At 43.3% G+C, this 18,646-nt stretch overlaps 1 protein-coding gene across 1 annotated transcript in view; it reads left to right on the forward strand.

Annotated features, from left to right (window-relative positions):
- Positions 1 to 18,646, forward strand: part of LOC308105683 (methyl-CpG-binding domain protein 5-like) — a 35,608-nt gene that overhangs the window by 12,991 nt on the left and 3,971 nt on the right. Inside the window, exons 4-9 of the mRNA XM_080456560.1 lie at positions 4,213 to 4,315; positions 5,795 to 5,954; positions 7,310 to 9,502; positions 12,575 to 12,795; positions 13,943 to 15,043; positions 18,511 to 18,587. Of these exons, the coding sequence (XP_080312686.1) occupies positions 4,213 to 4,315; positions 5,795 to 5,954; positions 7,310 to 9,502; positions 12,575 to 12,795; positions 13,943 to 15,043; positions 18,511 to 18,587 (3,855 nt within the window). The remainder of the gene's footprint in view (positions 1 to 4,212; positions 4,316 to 5,794; positions 5,955 to 7,309; positions 9,503 to 12,574; positions 12,796 to 13,942; positions 15,044 to 18,510; positions 18,588 to 18,646) is intronic.

Genomic DNA, 18,646 nt, shown 5'->3' on the forward strand with positions numbered 1-18,646 from the left:
TATAGAGGGGTGGGTTTAAAATCAGCACGGAGAGAATGCGCCTGATTCCATTGGTTCACCGATCTGTCCGTCAGCCCCCGCCCCGTCAACACAACATTACGAGCGACGCCCACTGCACTCTGGTTGGTTGGGGAAATGAAACACTTCCTATACCGGGTACACCGACGCGCTGGTCCAGGCTTTTATTTTTTAGCAAAACTAAACAATAAAAGCCTGGAGATCGAGGCTACTATATCAGTGGTTCTCAGACTATTTCATGTCAAGGACCCCCAAAATGATATGCATATTATTAAGATTTGAGTTAAATACATTTCACTTTAAAAAAAAAAATATATGCAAAGATTTGCACAAATTGTTCAAGATTTTAAAAAAAATAGCCGCTCGATCTGAGGAGTCGGACCCCCTAAAATAATGGGGACCCTCGATTTGGGAACATCTGCAGTAAACCACTTGAACCCTAGCGTACCTATTTCGGGGGAGAACATTCGGTGAAAATAGCAGATGTACAAGTTGTGAGCTTGTAGATCGGCTATTTTCGACGAAGATATTTAGTGGACAGCAAAAAGTGGAAGGGGCCTTATTATATTATATAGCCAGTCAACTAAGTAGATGATTTAAGTGGTTATCTGTGCTGTGAAACTTCCCACTGTATCATTTCCATCTGTTCTACACTTTAATTGGCCTTTATCCTTACCGGTCAGTTCAGTTTGATAGTTCTGTCATGTAGAGACCAGTCAGACCACATGGATTAACCCATTAAGACCGGGAACGCATCTGTGTCATTTTAGATTCTAGCTATAACCATTATTTTATACTTTGGCTATTCAAAACTAGTATACAAGCTCATAGTGCCGCACTATGATTCTTGTAGATCTGCTATTTTTTAAATACTTGAACATTTTGTGAAAATCTATGAATTTCTTATTTTTTTATGCGAGCATTTGTAACTCAAATCTTTGCTTCTGGGGGCGTTCCTCGAACTAAATATTTTGAGACTAGGGTCAGCGACCAAATGCATATCATTTTGGGGGTCCTTGACATGAAAAGGTTTGAGAACAACTGATATAGCAACATACGTTTTTCAGAAAACTGTTAGGATTTAGAAGACATTTGTAGATGTGTTCCCGTATTGAATGGGTTAAAGTTCTCAGTCGCCACGACTGATTTCAGTCATTTGGATTGGTTAGAAGCCAGCAGGTCTTCTATGGAATCATGTAGATAGGCTATTTTTGGTCTCTTTGTTTCTTTTAGTTTAGAGCATTTGAAGTGGTCAAACTATCAATATGTTCAGAAGCATCTTCCATAAAATCTTAATAGTCAGATATTTCATATAAAAGGAAAGCCTCAATCTGTGATTTCTTCACCTGTTTGGCAGTATGAAAAACTTGTTGTTTGGCTTTTATGCCTTTATTGATAGGATAGTAGGTTGACAGGAAATGGGTAGAGAGATGTGGGGTGACATGCAGCAAAGGCCGTCTGGATCGGGACTCGAACCTGTGACGCGCTGTCAGGCTACTTTGGAGCCTAGGTGCCTGGACCGCTACGCCAGCAGTCTGGGCCCAGCAGGAACAATATTACTAAAAGATCATAATTTGTGCAAATCTTTGTGGGAAAAAAATATTTATATATATATATATATACACACATACATACATACATACATACATACATATACACACACATACATACATACGTACGTATGTATATATATATGTGTATATATATATATATATATATGTGTGTGTGTTTTAAAGCGAACATTTGTAACTCCGATCTGTGCTTCTGGGGGTCCCTGGAACAACATATTTTGAGATGGTGGTCCTTGACATGGAAAAGTTGGAGCACCACAGCCACCACTGATATAGCAACATACTGTTAGGATTTAGATTTTTTTTATTTATTTGTATTTGGCTGCGGACCCCCGTCTAAAAAATGTTTTGTTGCAGGGACCCCCCAGAAGCAAAGATTTGAGTTACAAATGTTCACTTTAAAAATGTATATAGGTCTATTCGAAGATTTGCACAAATCTTCAAGTTTAAAAAAAATTGCAGATATACACTATTTTTTAATAGCCAAATAAATCTAAAATGACACAAATGTGTTTCCGTATTGAATGGGTTAATATCTAAGCAGAACACAGAGTGACATTGCACGGCCTGGCTTTGATGAGAGCAAAACCTGAACACATGAAGCATTCCATTTCCATGTAGAGAAAATTGAGTCGTTTATCTGAAACCGTGATTGTTAGTTTAATATGGGCCATGATGGTGATAGATGTATCCCAGTAATATGTTAAGTCTAAACAATGCACATTTATATTTATCTCAGGATGATCTAAATGATGTAACCTATTTGTAAACGTGGTTATCATTTATGGATGTACTACTGTAATGATCATGTACCCAAAACCCCACCGAAGCAGTGCTAAGACTGTACCTGGCAGAGTTCCCATCAGCGTTGATGACCAATCTAGACTGAGATCATCAGTTTGGGGGTCGCTGTACAAAGAAAATGGGACTATAATTGACTTTTCTCCCATCAGAGAGCATCTTCTACAGTATGTATTACCTTAGACAAGCCCTGTCTGGCTCAAAGCCCAGCAGCATCTTCACTGTCTTCAGAGCGTGGCCAAACCTCGCTGAGCCAGCTGTGTGTGTGTTTCACGTCCTGGCCAGACTCAGACAGTCCGGGAACGCATCTCTGTCATTTAAGATTTTTTGGCTATTCAAAAATAGCAGATATACAAGCTCATAGTGTGGCGCTATGAGCTTGTAGATCTGCTATTTTTGAAAAATCATGTACATTTGTGCAAATATCTGAATACATATATTTTTAAAGCAAACATTTGTAACAGTCAAATGTCTCAACAAATGTCTTAATTTTTCTGAAAAACTATTGTTGCTATATCAGTGGTGCTCAAACTTTTTCTTGTCAAGGACCCCCAAAATTATGTTTTTGGCCGCCGATCCCCATCAAAATATGTTGCTCCAGGGACCGCCCAGAAGCAAAGATTATAGTTAAAAATGTTGTTTCAAAAAAATATATGTATTCAAAGATTTGCACAAATGTTCAATATTTTTCAAAAATAGCCGATCTACAAGCTCGTAGCGCGGCACTTGGTGCCGCGCTACGAGCTTGTAGATCTGCTATTTTTGAATAGCCAAAGTATAAAAATAATGCTTACAGTACATCTAAAATGACACAGATGCGTTCCCGGATTGAATGGGTTAAAAAAATCGAGGCTTACTGTCTGATTCTAATGTTCCCTGGTCATAGTAAATAGCATTTTAACCTATTTAGACCTGAGGCCGATTCTAATGCCTTCTAAATCCTGTTTTCTGAAAAAAAACTAAATCTATATAACTAAATCTAAAACGACACAGATTTGACCCGGATTTAATGGGTTCAATCCAAATACATATAATTTGGGGTGGTCCTTGACATGAAAAGTTTGAGCACCACTGATTTCAGAAAACTTTTAGGATTTAGAAGACATTCGTAGAATCCCCCCAGAAGCAACGATTTGAGTTACAAACGTTTGCTTTAAAAAATATATATATATATATTCAAGATTTGCACAAATTTAAGATTTGTCAAAAATTAGCAGATCTACAAGCTCATAGCACGGCACTCGGTGCCGCGCTGCGAGCTTGTAGATCTGCTATTTTTGAATAGCCAATAGTGATGAGCGGGCCGACCCGTAACCCGCGGGTCCCGCGGGTCAACGGGTGGTCGAGTCAGGATTTCAGAGGCAATTATGCGGGCTGCGGGTGAGCGGGTCAGCCACTCTCACAGGCAAAAAAAAAAAAAAAAAACTATTTTGAACAACATGCTTGTTTATTTAGCCCATGACAATGTTGTGCTACTGTAGACATTTAAAGCGACTTTGGGCACTTAAAAGAGCGCTATATAATATATATATATATATTCCCACCGCGGGTTGCGGGGCGGGTTGAGCCATAGATTTATATATGGGTTCGCGGGGCGGGTTGAGGCGGGTTGGGTTCCGTGGCGGGTTGGGGCGGGTCATGAAACAACCCGACCCGCACATCACTAATAGCCAAAGAAATCAAAAAATGACACAGATTCTGTCCCGGTCTAAATAGGTTGAAGTTAGTTAGTTAGTGTGAAATAGAACATGATGTAATAGCCCTGATGGTTGTGTGTTGCCCCAAGTGTTCATTCTGTGTTCCCTGCCCTCTCTGCCCACAGCCCCAGTGGATCGGTGCTAGCCTGTCTCGAACAGGCCAAGAGTTACCTGTTAACCGACGGCACCTGCAAGTGTGGCCTGGAGTGTCCGCTCATCCTCCATAAGGTCAGTCTTGTCATTTTGTCCACCGTGCTGCACAGGGATCCGTCACAAACGGGAGTTGTTGTACCGATCGATACCAGTATCGGAAAAGCTGCCGATATACTGCCTAAAATGCTGGTATCGGCGAGTGTGTCAGTCATGTGATTTATTAGCCTGGGATCAGTGGTGTAAAGTAACTAAGTACATTTACTCAAGTACTGTACTTAAGTACAGTTTTGAGGATTTTTACTTTACTGGAGTATTTCTCATTTTCAATACTTTTACTTATACTCCTCTACATCTCAGAGGCAAATATTGTACTTTTACTGCACTACAATTATTTGACAACTTTAGTTACTTTGCAGATATAAATTATTACATTATAAAACATACATTAACCACTTTAGCCCTATTTTATACCTAGGCTACAGTATTTGAAAATAGCCGATCTACAAGCTCGCGTTGTGAGCTTGTAGATCTGCTATTTTCAAACATTTTAGTACTTTTACTTTTGGTACTTTAAGTACATTTTGATACCAATACTTTTGTATTTTTACTCAAGTAAATTTTGAATTCCGAACTTTTACTTGTAACGGAGTACTTCTACATTGCAGTATTGATACTTTTACTTAAGTAAAACCTTTGGGTACTTTTTCCACCACTGCTCCCTACACAGTCTGGAAAGCCTCCTGTCTCCGTGCACAAACGGGAGAAAACGACTCGCAGCTTCTGATTGGTCTGTAGGAGGGAGGGGGGGGCTGGCCAGACTGATAAGCCAAGTGAGAAAAAGAAAATCAGCCGAACGTAGTGAATCAGGCTGGATCCCAGGCTAGTAATTTATCACTTGATGATAATAATTATGTAATTTACAGTAATCAATCATTTTGTCTTTTTAATGCTTCCGTTGATGTTGCACTACTGTTGCAGTGGTGGAAAAAGTACTCAAATGTTTTACTTAAGTAAAAGTATCAATAATACGGCAATGTAGAAGTACTCTGTTGCAAGTAAAAGTCCGGAATTCATCTACTTGAGTAAAAGTACAAAAGTTTTGGTAACAAAATGTAGCTAAAGTACCAAAAGTAAAAGTACTAAAATATTGGAAAATAGCAGATCTACAAGCTCACAACGCGTCGCGATGCGATGCGTTGTGAACTTGTAGATCGGCTATTTTCAAATAGCCTATGGTATAAAATAGGGCTAAAGTGGTTAATGTATGTTTTATAATGTAACATATTTATATCTGCAAAGTAACTAGTAAGTCAAGTTTTCAAATAATTGTAGTGGAGTAAAAGTACAATATTTGCCTCTGAGATGTAAAAGTAGAGACAATTGGAAATACTCCAGTAAAGTAAAAGTACCTCAAAATTGGCCGTAAGTACAGTACTTGGGTAAATGTACTTAGTTACTTTACACCACTGCCCGCATACGTGCACATAAACACGTGCGTGCGCACAGTCATAACTCGTCCAGTCATTCCTGTCATCGTTCCTCTTCTCCTCCCAGGTGTTTAACTTCGACCCCGGGGCCGTGGTCAGACAGAGGACAGCCGAGGATGTCAGAGCCGACGCTGACGTCACCAAGCTGTGCATTCACAAGAGGAAGATCATTGCCGTGGCTACCTTGCACAAGAGCATGGAGTCCCAGCTTCCAGGCGCTGCCACTGGTATGACATTGTGCTTTTATTCTCTCTCTCTCTCTCTCTCTCTCTCGCTCGCTCGCTCGCTCGCTCTCTCGCTCTCGTCGAAAGTAACTAAGTGCATTTACTCAAGTACTGTACTTAAAGGACGACTTCACCCATTTTCAACGTATCTTCATATAATTGGTCCACACTAATGCTCATTATAATACGGTACAATTTTTGTCTACCGCATCGGTAAATGTAATACATTTAGATTTTTAATTTTATGCCAATACTTTTGCTCACGTACATTTTTGATACCAAACTTTTACTTGTAACAGAGTATTTTTACATTGTGGTATTGATACATTTACTTAAAGGGATACTTCACTTTCACATAAAATAAACATTAAAAAAATATATAAAAACAAAATTAAAGAAGTTATGGCAAAATAAAGGCCCCCTCACACATTAGTAGGACACTCTAATGCGTGAGGGGGCCGTGATTTTTCCATTACTTTTTTCATTTATTTTTAATATATTTTTAAAATGTTTATTTTATGTGAAAGTGAAGTATCCCTTTAAGTAAAATAATTTAGTACTTCTTCCATCGCTGCTCCGTAGTACGATGGAGTCTCTTGCGAAAAAGCACAGATCTACGAGCTAACAACGCCTTGTTGCGTCGCGTTTGTTGGCTTGTAGATCTGTTCTTTTTGGCAAGCGCCTCACCCCATGCAATACACCAGACCGGCAAGTGCGTCACTCACCGCCAAAAGCGTGTCCCTTTTTGGGGGCTTCATCGCCATTGTAAGCCTACGATATGTGACCTACATTCGCTTACAGCATTTGACATCTCTATCTAATATTACCCATTCAATCCGGGAACGCATCTGTGTCACTCTGGATTTCTTTGGCTATTCAAAAATAGCAGATATACAAGCGGCTTTTGAAAAATCTTGAAAATGTGTGCAAATCTTTGAATATTTATATTTTTAAAGCAAACATTTGTAACTCAAATCATTGCATCTGGAGGTCCCTAGAACAAAATATTTTACACATCTTAAAAAAAATATATATATATATATTCAGATTTGCACAAATTTCCACGATTTTTCGAGCTTGTAGACCTGCTGACAGGTCTGATGTCTTCCGCATGTCTCCCGCGTCTTGTTGACATCTGTTCCTTCGGATTTATTGATTGATAGACAAGCACACAGAGTTAGATGGATACAAAGATTAGTACATTGATTATTAGATTTATTTAATAAATCCGGAGCAACAGATGTCAGCAACGCGCCGGATGTGGAAGTAATGTGACGTCAGGTTTCAGAGTCTGTGTATTGTTCCCTTTGTCACTTTGTCTCTCGTTTCTGACATTGAATTTGATGTTTGTCCCACAGGTGGCGGCCATGGGGGGTCCCTGAATCATCAAGCAATAAGGAATGACATGCACAACGGTCTATCCAACTCTGTCACTCCTGACAGTAACAGCTCCTACAAAATAACAATGTCTGGTCACCAACACTACCAGCACGACCTGGGCTCTCCCCCTCAGAGGGACCCGTACGCAGCAGCGGCTCAGAGCATGTTGAGGCTCGGCGGCGGCGCCGCCGCCCGAAGATCGCCGTTCAGCGGCCGCCACGGTGGCTTGCTCAGCCCCCCGTCGTCCACCTCGTGTAGCTCGCAACATTACGGCGACGGGACCCCGTCTCCGAGACCCGACTCCCTGAGGAGCCCCGACCCCTCTGTCCTGGCTTTTCACGGAGCCCTAAGTCCGGGCTCCGGTCATATGAATGGCGGCGAGCGCTTCACCCCTCTCTCGCCGCCCAACATCGTGGTCCACGGCTCTCCTTCGGGCACTCAGCCACCTTGTGCCATCATGGCCGCGAGGACCAGCGTCTCCCTATCGCCTTCGCTTCACACCAAAAGCCCCGGCAGACGGAAGTCTCCCTGCAACTTCAACGCGCAAATTGTAGACTATCAGCAAAAAGCTTCGTCCGCCTGCCACGCACAGCAGCACCCGGCCCTGTCCCAGCTTCCTCCCTGTGTCATACAGAAGAAGCAGGTCACCTCGTCGGAGAAGGACCCCCTCGGTATCCTCGACCCCATCCCCAGCAAGAGCCACCACGTTCAGGACCAAATTGTCGCGCCGCCGCCCCACCTCCAATTTAACACTCAGCCTCAGGTGCCATCTATGAATGTAAACGTCCCTCCCGCCATCGTCCCGTTGCCTAGCAACCTTCCCATGCCGACGGCTAAGCCCGGAACGGTCGGGCACGGCCTGAGGCTTCAGCACGTTAACGCGTCGTCCGTTTCGCCCTCGCCCATCATCACGTCTCCGGCGCACATGGCCCATGGCCGGGCTCTCATCAGGGCAGAGGAAACGTCCCATCATTCGCACGCCTCCGTTTCCTTCGCTCAACACGCGAGTTTTACTCTTGCCGCGGGCCCGCACGTCTCCAAGCTGCATTCTCGGTCTCGGCGGCCCTCCGTGCCGCTGCATCACCTAAAGGAGCCCGCCGTCCACCTGCGAGCCGGGGTGAGCGCCGGCGTGAGCAGGAACCTGGACTCCATGTGCCCGCCCCCCCCAGGCCCTGGGTCTGACGGCGTCGGTCAGAACAGCCAGTCATCAAAGGGGGGCGTGGCCTCTCACCAACTGCTTAATCAGCAGAACCCCTCGTTCCCAGCCAGCAGTCTACTGTCGGCAGCAGCCAAAGCACAGCTAGTCAATCAAAACAAACTGACCGACTCCATGCCAGGAGCGGAAAGTCAGCCGAGCGGCCTGGGGCCTCCGGGGCTGATGGGCGGCGGGGAACAGATGTACATGGAGGGCGGCGGGTACGGCGTCTCTGGTCCCGCACTGCCTGCGCCGCGCGAAGGCCAGCAGAGTGGAAGAGCGGCGCTCCGAGACAAACTGATATCCCAGCAGACGCAGAGGGAGGCCCTCCGGAAGAGAAAACAGCCTGACGAGACCGGGGGCGACGCCCCTTTCAACATGAGCCTCCAGCGCGTCGCCGGTTCAAACCCCTCCTCTCGCTATCCGGATCCCATTAAGAGAATCCTGCAGCAGGGCGGGGGACTGCCAAGCAACACCCCGATGGCCCATCTACTGCAGTCCATGAGCCACCAGAGTGCCCAGAACGGCCTGAGCCACGCAGGTCACCACCACCACCACGCCGCCAGATCGGGCAAATCGCCTTTCTTCGAAGAAAGCGCTCCTCCGATGTCGACGCTGCAGAGCAGCGCGCCACGGTCGTCCCACCATCAGCTCCACGGCAGACTGGACGTCCCCGCCGGCTTTCAGGACCTCAGCAATAAACGTAATCTGAATCCAGGCGCTCCTCCTCCTCCGCTAAGCATGGATCAGTTCACGGACACGATGAGTCAAATGTACGATCCTAGTTTCGGTGGGAGCGTGGGGGGCGTGGGCTACGGCGGACTCAAGGCCATGGGATCCATGGACAACCTTAACCCTCAACGGCAGCAGCTGGGACCCTACTCAAAACCATTCCAAGGCAACCCCCCTTTCAGAGAGAGGACAGTGTTGCCTTCAGTGGTGTCCAATGGTGGTTTCCATGCATTCTCTGAATCAGGTAATCCACCACCCCATGGGGGGGGGTTACCTTTTTAGTTATTTTTTTCTTGGCGTCATGTCATATCAGTCGAGCATTTTAACGCTAGCAAAATTAAATGGATTCTTTTTTTCCACCATGTGGATGCAAATGTACTGTAACTGGCCAAATGAATGTCACTATTTATTTATTTAATTTCACCTATGCCAGGTGAACTACAGAAGACTTGTTTTCATGTCATTCAATATGTTGCATGTAATTAATTGCCATCCTGTTCATTCCAAGTCTCTCTAGACAACAACACAGACAGGGAGGGGTATCTGGCATCAACACATGCTTTTTACCGTAGCTGTCGGGCTCGGGCAGAAACCTCCTATCTCCATATTTTCACTTTTAGTGTTTTTGGTAAAAATCCGCTACTTTTGAATTCAAATCCTGAAAAGTAACAGTTTTGGACATATGAGGTTTCCACCCGACATGTATTCTTGAAAACAAAGCAGTTTCAAAGTGTCTATGTGCATTTTTTTTCCCCCAACTTAATTCTCTCATTTACATAATTTTGTTTTTTATTTTAAACATTTTTCAGGCCTATTCTATCCAATCTCCCATCTTCAATTATTTTTTGATTAATAACCATATTACTGAAGTAGACTATCAGACTAAATAGTGTGCTGCTTGATTCAAAGAACAAGTGAGTTACTAGTAACTTAAGTCTTAGTAACTCTAATGTAATTATAGCACAGCAATAATGCAAGGCGTTTTACATTTAGCAATCGTCTTATTGTCGGCCAGCAGAGATTTTAGTTGTGTCAGAAAGTCTCGTCGTGGTCCATGCACATGCCTACGTTTTATCCAAGGGTGACATTCCGTACAACAGGCCCAGCATAAAAGCAAATAGCCATGTGTTGTGTCACTAGTCGAAGGTGTCAGGTGGCTAAACTCTTTGGCCGAAGTGTCCTTGAGCTATCTTTTATTAACCTCCATTCTTAGAGAGGTGGGAACTGGGAAAGACGTGGGGTTGAAAGGGAGGTCACACTCTATAAGAGACCCAACGGCTTTGGTAAACAAGTTGACATGTTTTATTGATCCAAATGCTGCAGCCGGAGGCTTGACTCTAATGTTCTTTAGCTGGTTGGGGAGGTTGACCGGGATATGTGCTTCGCCACCAGATGAATACAATCATCACTTGTGACAAAATAATTTGCAATGTAGCGATAACCAAGGTCAGCGAGGTCTTTTTCTGTATTCATAGCAATGCTTTGTGCTTGTAAATCAGCTGGGACTCAAGTTATTAACCCATTAAGATCGGGAACGCATCTGTGTCATTTTTAAGATTTCTTTGGCTATTCAAAAATAGCAGATATACAAGCTCATAGCGCGGCATCGAGTGCCGCCCTACGAGCTTGTAGATCTGCTATTTTTGAAAAATCGGGAACATTTTTGCAAATCTTTGAATATATATTCTAGTTTTTTTTTTAATCTTTTATATTGCTATATCAGTGGTGCTCCAACTTTTCCATGTCAAGGACCCCCAAAATGATATGTATTTGGCCGCGGACCCCCATTTCAAAATACGTTGTTCCAGGGACCCCCCCAGAAGCACAGATCGGAGTTAAAAATGTTCGCTTTAAAACGTATATATATTTTTTAATAGCCAAAGAAATCTAAAAATGACACACAGATGCGTTCCCGGTCTTAACGGGTTAATATATAGAAGAAATCTGACCATTTATATCACACTAGGTTTGTTTTTTGTTATGACTGTTTTTTTGTGTACAACTGTAATGCTATTGATGTCAAGTAATTATTGAGAACAGATTGGCTACCCCCGGACATGAAGCAAAAGATCCCTTGCAGTGCCAAGTTTTGATTCACACACATATTCCTCAACGTAGGCTGCATTTCTGTCTCAATACAGGAGCGCCACACAAATGATCACATTCACTTCGCGTCCAAGCTCTGGATTCAGCACAATGTCGTCCGAAAATCCCCAGTTAGCGGATCATGGTGGCCCACTTTGTTTGAGGTTTGTCATCTGCTTTTGTAAACGAATCTTTGAATAGCAGCAAAAAGCTCACGATCTATCCCCTCTCTTATATATCACACTGCTTGTTGTTGATTGCTTATTGGCCACTTCTCCTGTCCTCTGTCCTACAATGAACGGCCTAGAGATGCTGTATTGAAAGGTAAGCTCTGGATATACCTTTGTGGATAAAGAGTTCCAATAGGCTTGTTTTTGAAGTTGCCAAATGAGCCACTCCTGGGAGTTTTCAGTTTATATTTTTTTTAAAGAAAATGACATTTGTATTCAGTCTCATATTACATGAGTTTTTACATTTGATTTATTTACCCATCCTTTCATTCAACTGCATTTGTTTTTTAGTCTTTAATTTGTTTCTACCTCTTCTACTTCGCAAACAATTCTTATAGCTTGTAAACGTAGAATCTCCTGTTTTCTTCAACAGTTAAGATACAAAAAGCTCTTCACTTCCACGTTGTGCAGGTTTGTATTAGCCCAAAAAGTCTAGGTAGGCTTCTACTCACTGTTCCTGCTCCCGCCTTCTATGCCAGTGGTTCTCAAACTTTTTTCGTGCCAGGCAAGGACCCCCTAATTGATATGTATTTGGCCCGCGGACCCCCATCTCAAAAATATTTTGTGCCAGCCCAGAAGCAAAGATTTGAGTAAAAAAAAGATTGCTTAAAAAAAATATATATATATTCAAAGATTTACAAATGTATTTATAAAAAATATAACGGATCTACAAGCTCATAGCGCAGCACAAAGTAAGGCGCAATGAGCTTATAGATCTGCTATTTTTGAATAGTGGGTACCCCACTTTGAGAACCAATGTCCTTTACTGATACATTGACACACTCATCCTCCTTATTATAATGAAACTTCCAACACCTGTTCACAAACCCCCCAAAAATTGGACTGTGATTATCATCTCACACACCATTCCTGGGCTTGTCTTTTGCACCTCTATCTCTCTCTCTTTTCTCTCTCTCTCTCTCTTCCGTTTGGTGATTCTCCACACCCCTCCTTACTCCTGTGTCTCCCTCTATTTTCTGTTTGTCTTCCGTTTTCCATAGGTGATGCTTGTTCTCTGAGCTCCAGTCTGAGGCATCACGCTCAAGAAGAGGAGAGAGTGCTGTCCCTGGTCAAGGCCAGCCACCGGCGTCAGCAGCAGCAGCAGCAGATGTCTGGTCAGGGTGAGACCCGTGGCAGCCAGCCAGCCTGTGGCTCTCATCCTGATATCCTAGCCTCTTCTTCCAACAACCACCCCATGGATAGACTCCTGCACAACTTCCAGGTCAGAATGACTGAAGTGTTTTAATCCTTTAAGACCGGAGAATTTCTTTGGCTATAAAAAAAATTAGCAGATATACAGTACAAGCATAGCACAGAGTGCCGCGCTACGAGCTTTTGTGCAAATCTTTGTCTGTTTTTTAAAGCGAAAATTTTCAACAAAAATCTTTGCTTCTGGGGATTCTGCAAATGTCTTCTAAATCCTGACAATTTATTTTGGAAAAATGCTTATGTTGCTATAATATCAGTGGTTCTCAAACTTTTTTCATGTCAAGGACCCCCAAAATTATATGTAATTTTGTCCGCGGACCCAAATATTTTGTTCCAGGGACCCCCAGGAGCAAAGATTTGAGTTAAAAATGTATATATATTCAAAGATTTGCACACATTTTCACCATTTATTTTTCAAAAATAGCAGATATACAAGCTCGTACTGCGGCACTCGAAATCTAAAAGAAATCTAAAATGACACAGACGCGTTCCCTGATTGACTGGGTTAAGCTCTATTTTTCCCCCATGCCATTTTCATCATTCAGGTGGTTGATTAATATATTTCTGCTGTCCGGCAGAAACAGCTAACTCCAAAAATAAGATTTTCAGGAAATGGAAAAAAAAATTGAGTTATGAGGTTTTGTTCATAATTGATAAGAACCGCTGAATGGACCTCCAATATGGAGATAAGAGGTTTCTGCCCGACAGCAACGATATACAATAGATCAGGAGTCTTCAACAGGGGGTCTGGGACCCCTAGTGGGTCGTCAGAGTTACTGCAGGGCGGTCCGGCAAATCTTTGTGTGATATGATTTTTTTTTTTTACCTTAACCACTTGAACCCTAGCATCCCTTTTCTGAGGACAACTTTAGCCAGTTGTGAGCTTGTAGATCAGCTATTTTTGGCAAAGAGGTATAGGTGTAGAGGGGGAAAAAAGAGCAGACCAAGTAAACAAAAACAGTTTAATCTAAAACACAATTTTATACAATATAGAGGGGGTCCCTGCTTCATCTCTCTCTCAGCCTGGGGATCCTTGGCCTGAAAACGTTGAAAAAGACCCCTGCAATAGATATTATAATCATTTCTTGGCTAATGTTTTTCCTGCTCTTTTTTAATTTCCTGCTTTTTTTTCCTCTGCTTCCCTGTTTGGTCCCTGAAAGGTGGGCTTCCCTGAGAGAGTACTGCATCCTCCCGGGACGTCCTCCTTTCTCGGTCGACCAGAAGAAATGTCCCTCCCCCCCGGATTATTCCGGGACGGCCAGTGGGAATATTCTGCCATCCACGGTCTTCGTAACGGTAGAGAAGTAACCGTTGCCAGCCAATGGGCGGAAGCGGCGGGCATGAGCAGGGAAACCATGCCCTGTGTCATAACGGCCAACAACAACCACGGCGGCGGCGACGCGTTTGCGGCGTCCGCCGCAGAAATGCCCAAAAAGCTCTCTCACTCCGTCATCCACGGGCCGCTTCGCTCCTACTCCGAGGAGTCGGCGGCGGCGCGACCCCGACCCAGGGCCGGCCGGCCCCGCAAAAAGCCCGACCGACCGAACAACAACAACAACAACGGCATCCCCTCGGAAGGCACTGCCGCGGCGCCGGGAATGCCCGCCGTCCGCTTGCGTTCGCCCCGGCGCTGTAACCCGAAAAAACAGTGGCTCAAAGACGCAGAGGCTCCGGAGCACAATCCGTGGCAAGGAGGAGGAGGAGACAGACTCCTGCAGTCTCCTGCCGCGGCGGGACCTCCTCCGGACCTCAACGGAAACTACGCCGAGATGCTCAGGAGGCGTGGCTTCTTGTCCCACCAGGAGTGCGCCGCCGGCGCAGCCGCCCCGCCGCCTCAGTTCAACGGAATAGACTCCAACAGCTTGTTCGCCCACATGAACGGAGGAGACGTCGTCCTAGGGAGGCCTCCTCTCGCCACGAACACACATTCTGCTGTGCCTTCTTCCACGGGCTCTGAGGGCAGGGGAGCGGGGTTCGCCGGTGACTACGGTCACTACAACGGGCATTTGAATGGTCAGCTCAATGGGAACTACAACGGGCAATGCAAAGTGAACCTCGGCGCGCCCGACATGACCGACAAGAAGGTGACGACGGAGGAGGAGAGGCTGCGATCTCCCGAGCTGCTCCAGTACAAACCCAGATCGCAACACGCCAGAGAACTGCTTTGGGCTCAGGCTCTGAGCTTGCACTCTTGGCCAAGCAAGCTGAAGGAGGAGGGACAAATGTACCTCCCCGCTGTGTCCCACAGTGCTCAAGGCAAGGTGAGATGATTCCCCAATGCACACAGTGTGGATTTCTATCTTTCTTTTTATTTTTTTTATTTTTTGATCGAATGTTTATCTTCCTTTTAACCCATTCAAACCGGGAACGCATCTGCGTAACCACTTTATCCATACATTATACTTTGGCTATTCAAAGATAGCAGATATACAAGCTCAAAGCTTGTATATCTGCTATTTTTGAAAAATCTTGACCATTTGTGCAAATATTTGAATATATATTTGATTTTAAAGGGAACATTTGTAACTCAAATCTTTGCTTCTGGGGGTCTATATTTTGAGATGGGGGGGGGGTCTGCGGCCAAATACATATCATTTTGGGGGTCCTTGACATGAAAAAGCTTGAGAACCACTGATATTACCTAATTTTTTTCAGAAAACTGTTAAGATATAAGACATTTGTAGAATCCCCAGAAGCAAAGACTTGAGTTACAAATGTTTGCTTTAAAAATATATATATATTCAAAGATTTGCACTCATTTTCATGATTTTTTTTTCAAAAGTAGCAGATCTATGAGCTTGTATATCTGCTATTTTTGAATAGCCAAAGACATCTAAAAATGACACCGATTCTTTCCCCGGTTAAAACAAGACACGGTCACTGACCCACGCCACCACACCCCCATCCATACAAAAAAACGTTGTAACATTGAAACATGTGCAGACACATAACACTAAATGTTCGTGGCTTGTGTGGCCACAAAACAGATTTATGATATTATACAAAGAATGATGGAACAAATGGATTTTTCCATTCATAACCTCGCTTTTAATTCAAACGCAGCAGTCTGTTGCTTTGTTTCATAGATTTAGTTTTTGTGCATGAGGATTACTGTGCGTGTCGACAGTGGTGGAAAAAGTACTCAAATGTTTTACTTAACACATTGATTGCCAAGATCGCATTGATGCGTTCTTTCAAATCCATCGCTTGCGTGCCAGCAATTCAAAAGAACGCATTGATGCGTTCTTTTGAATTTTCATTGTTTAATCTGTGATCGCACGGCTCTGTTTATTTCTCATCACCACTTTCGTTTTCCACTTACGTCACACTCACCCGGAGCCGGATGTATAACGCAGATTTCACATTGTTTTTCTCCGGTAATTTTCGGCCAGAATAGGGAAAAACAATTTTTTTCACACGGTATAAAAAACGAACGGACAGCTCAACTTCTATTTTCTTTGGTCCGGGTGACTAACAGTCATCGTCGTCGTGTATCACATCGTTTTCAGGCCGATCAGCGGATCAGGGATTGTCGAAAACATAACATCCGGTGAATGACCGGATGTGACGTGGGCCTGTTTGGGAGGGGGCGAGCGAGGTGATCATGTGTGGATTTGCTGCTCTCTACTGGTGGAACTGTCGTATGTGCTTAACACCACAATCAGAGAATTTATTTGAATGAAAAATTACATAATTTTTTTTTTAAAACACGCAAATTGCTGGCACAGGGGTGAGTACATTATGAATAAACTCTGGCAGTCAATGTGTTAAGTAAAAGTACCATACTGCAATGTAGAAGTACTCCGTTACTGTTACAAGTAAAAGTCCAGAATAAAAAATTTACTTGAGTAAAAGTTCAAAAGTATTGGCATCAAAATGTACTTAACGTACCAAAAGTAAAAGTACTGAAATGTTTGAAAATAGCAGATCTACAAGCTCACAACGCGTCGCGTTGTGAGCTTGTAGATCCGCTATTTTCAAATAGCCTAGGTATAAAATAGGGCTTAAGTGGTTAATGTATGTTTTATAATGTAATAATGTATATCTGCAAAGTAACTAGCAACTAAAGTTTTCAAATACCTCAAAATTGTACTTAAGTACAGTACTTGAGTACATGTACTTACTGTAGTTACTTTCCACCACTGCGTGTCGATTCTTATTTTGTTAAGTGTTGCTGTGTCTGAAGAAAGGTATATTTAAAACAGGACTGCATGTTCTGGAAAGGAATTGGAGAAGATTTTTTTTCCACAATAATATTATGACAGACAAACAAATCATTTGCTCCCCGTCGTGCCCTTTGGCACGCAGGTCGCCGTCTGAGATGTGAAAGAGTCAAGTGTTTGGGTGACAACGTAATGGATTTGACACTCCCAGAGGTCACTGCGACATACTGCCTAGGTTTTACATTTTTTTATTGACTTTTACTTTATTTATCCTAAATGTAAACATCGCGTGATAGTCATAGGTCCAGTAGTGGAATGTAACTACGTCAATTTCGAGGTACTTTTACTTTACTGGAGTATTTCATTTTTTTTTATACTTTTACTCTACTACATCTCAAAGGCAAATATTATACTTTTACTCCACTACAATTATTTGAAAACTTTAGTCGCTAGTTACTTTGTAGATTTTGATTATTATTACAAAACATACATTAACCACTTCAGCCCTATATACATTTCGGCCATTTGAAAATAGCCGATCTACAAGCTCACAATGCGTCGCATCGCAGCGAATATGTGAATAGTTTTTCCACCACTGCAAAGGTCATACTGTAGGTTCGGTATTTGTAGTGCGCCCCCCATCCAGTTATTACCCTGGCCCGGGGCGCAGTTCTGGAGAAAGAAAAACATAAGGACAAGACAAAGAAGACTAGACTAGGAAAACAAGAACTCGGTCACGCTGTCAGTCACAACAGGAGGGAGTAGAAACTAAACACACACACACACACACACACACACACACACACACACACACACACACACACACACACACACACACACACACACACACACACACACACACACACACACACACACACACACACACACACACACACACACACACACAACCCACAAAACAACAAGTGAGTCCTCTACAGTGCAAAATCTGCTTCAGAGATTTTGAATTCTTATTTTGTTAAGTGTTGCTCTGTCTGAAAATGGGTATATTATTAAAACAGGACTGAAAGGAATTGAGAAGATGACAGGCAAACAAATCATTTGCAGCATCCTGGTCTGTTCAAAAGCTCCCCGTTGTGCCCTTTGGCACGCAGGTTGCTGTCTGTGTGTGAGAGTGTTTGGGTGACATAACATAATGGATTTGACAGGTCGCTGCAACATACTGCCTACATCTAGATGTTTCCCAAACTGGGGGGGGTCCCCAAATTATTTGGGGGGGGGGGGGTCCTCAGATGATTAGCTTAATGTGCAACATTGTTTTCTCACTCAACAGTAAACTAACCCAACAACATACTGTGTAAGTGTATACATGGTGTCTGCACATGTCTAAAGTTACAATTTAATGACTTTTAAGACCTTTTTATCTCAAACTAAATGTAATGCCTACAATTCCAAGTGCTTGTCAGGGTGGGGGGTCCCCAGCTCAAATAGGATTTGAAACGTTTGGTAACCCTTGGCCGAGGTGAATTTCATTGCTTCTTGCACTATGCTATTGTCCCAGGCAATTTAATCATTTTGTATTGAATGGTATGTTTCCTGGTTCGCAGGTGGAGCCGGAGAGATTCCACAAAACAATTAAAGATGACCTGGAGTCGCTACACAGAGCAAACAGAATTCACCAAAAGTAAGCGTGGGCTTTGAATTTCTTTAATCCATTCAATCCGGGAACTCATACTGTGTCAT

This window comes from Gymnoscopelus braueri (genome assembly GCF_963280865.1).
Source record: "Gymnoscopelus braueri genome assembly, chromosome: 18".
NCBI lineage: Eukaryota > Metazoa > Chordata > Actinopteri > Myctophiformes > Myctophidae > Gymnoscopelus > Gymnoscopelus braueri.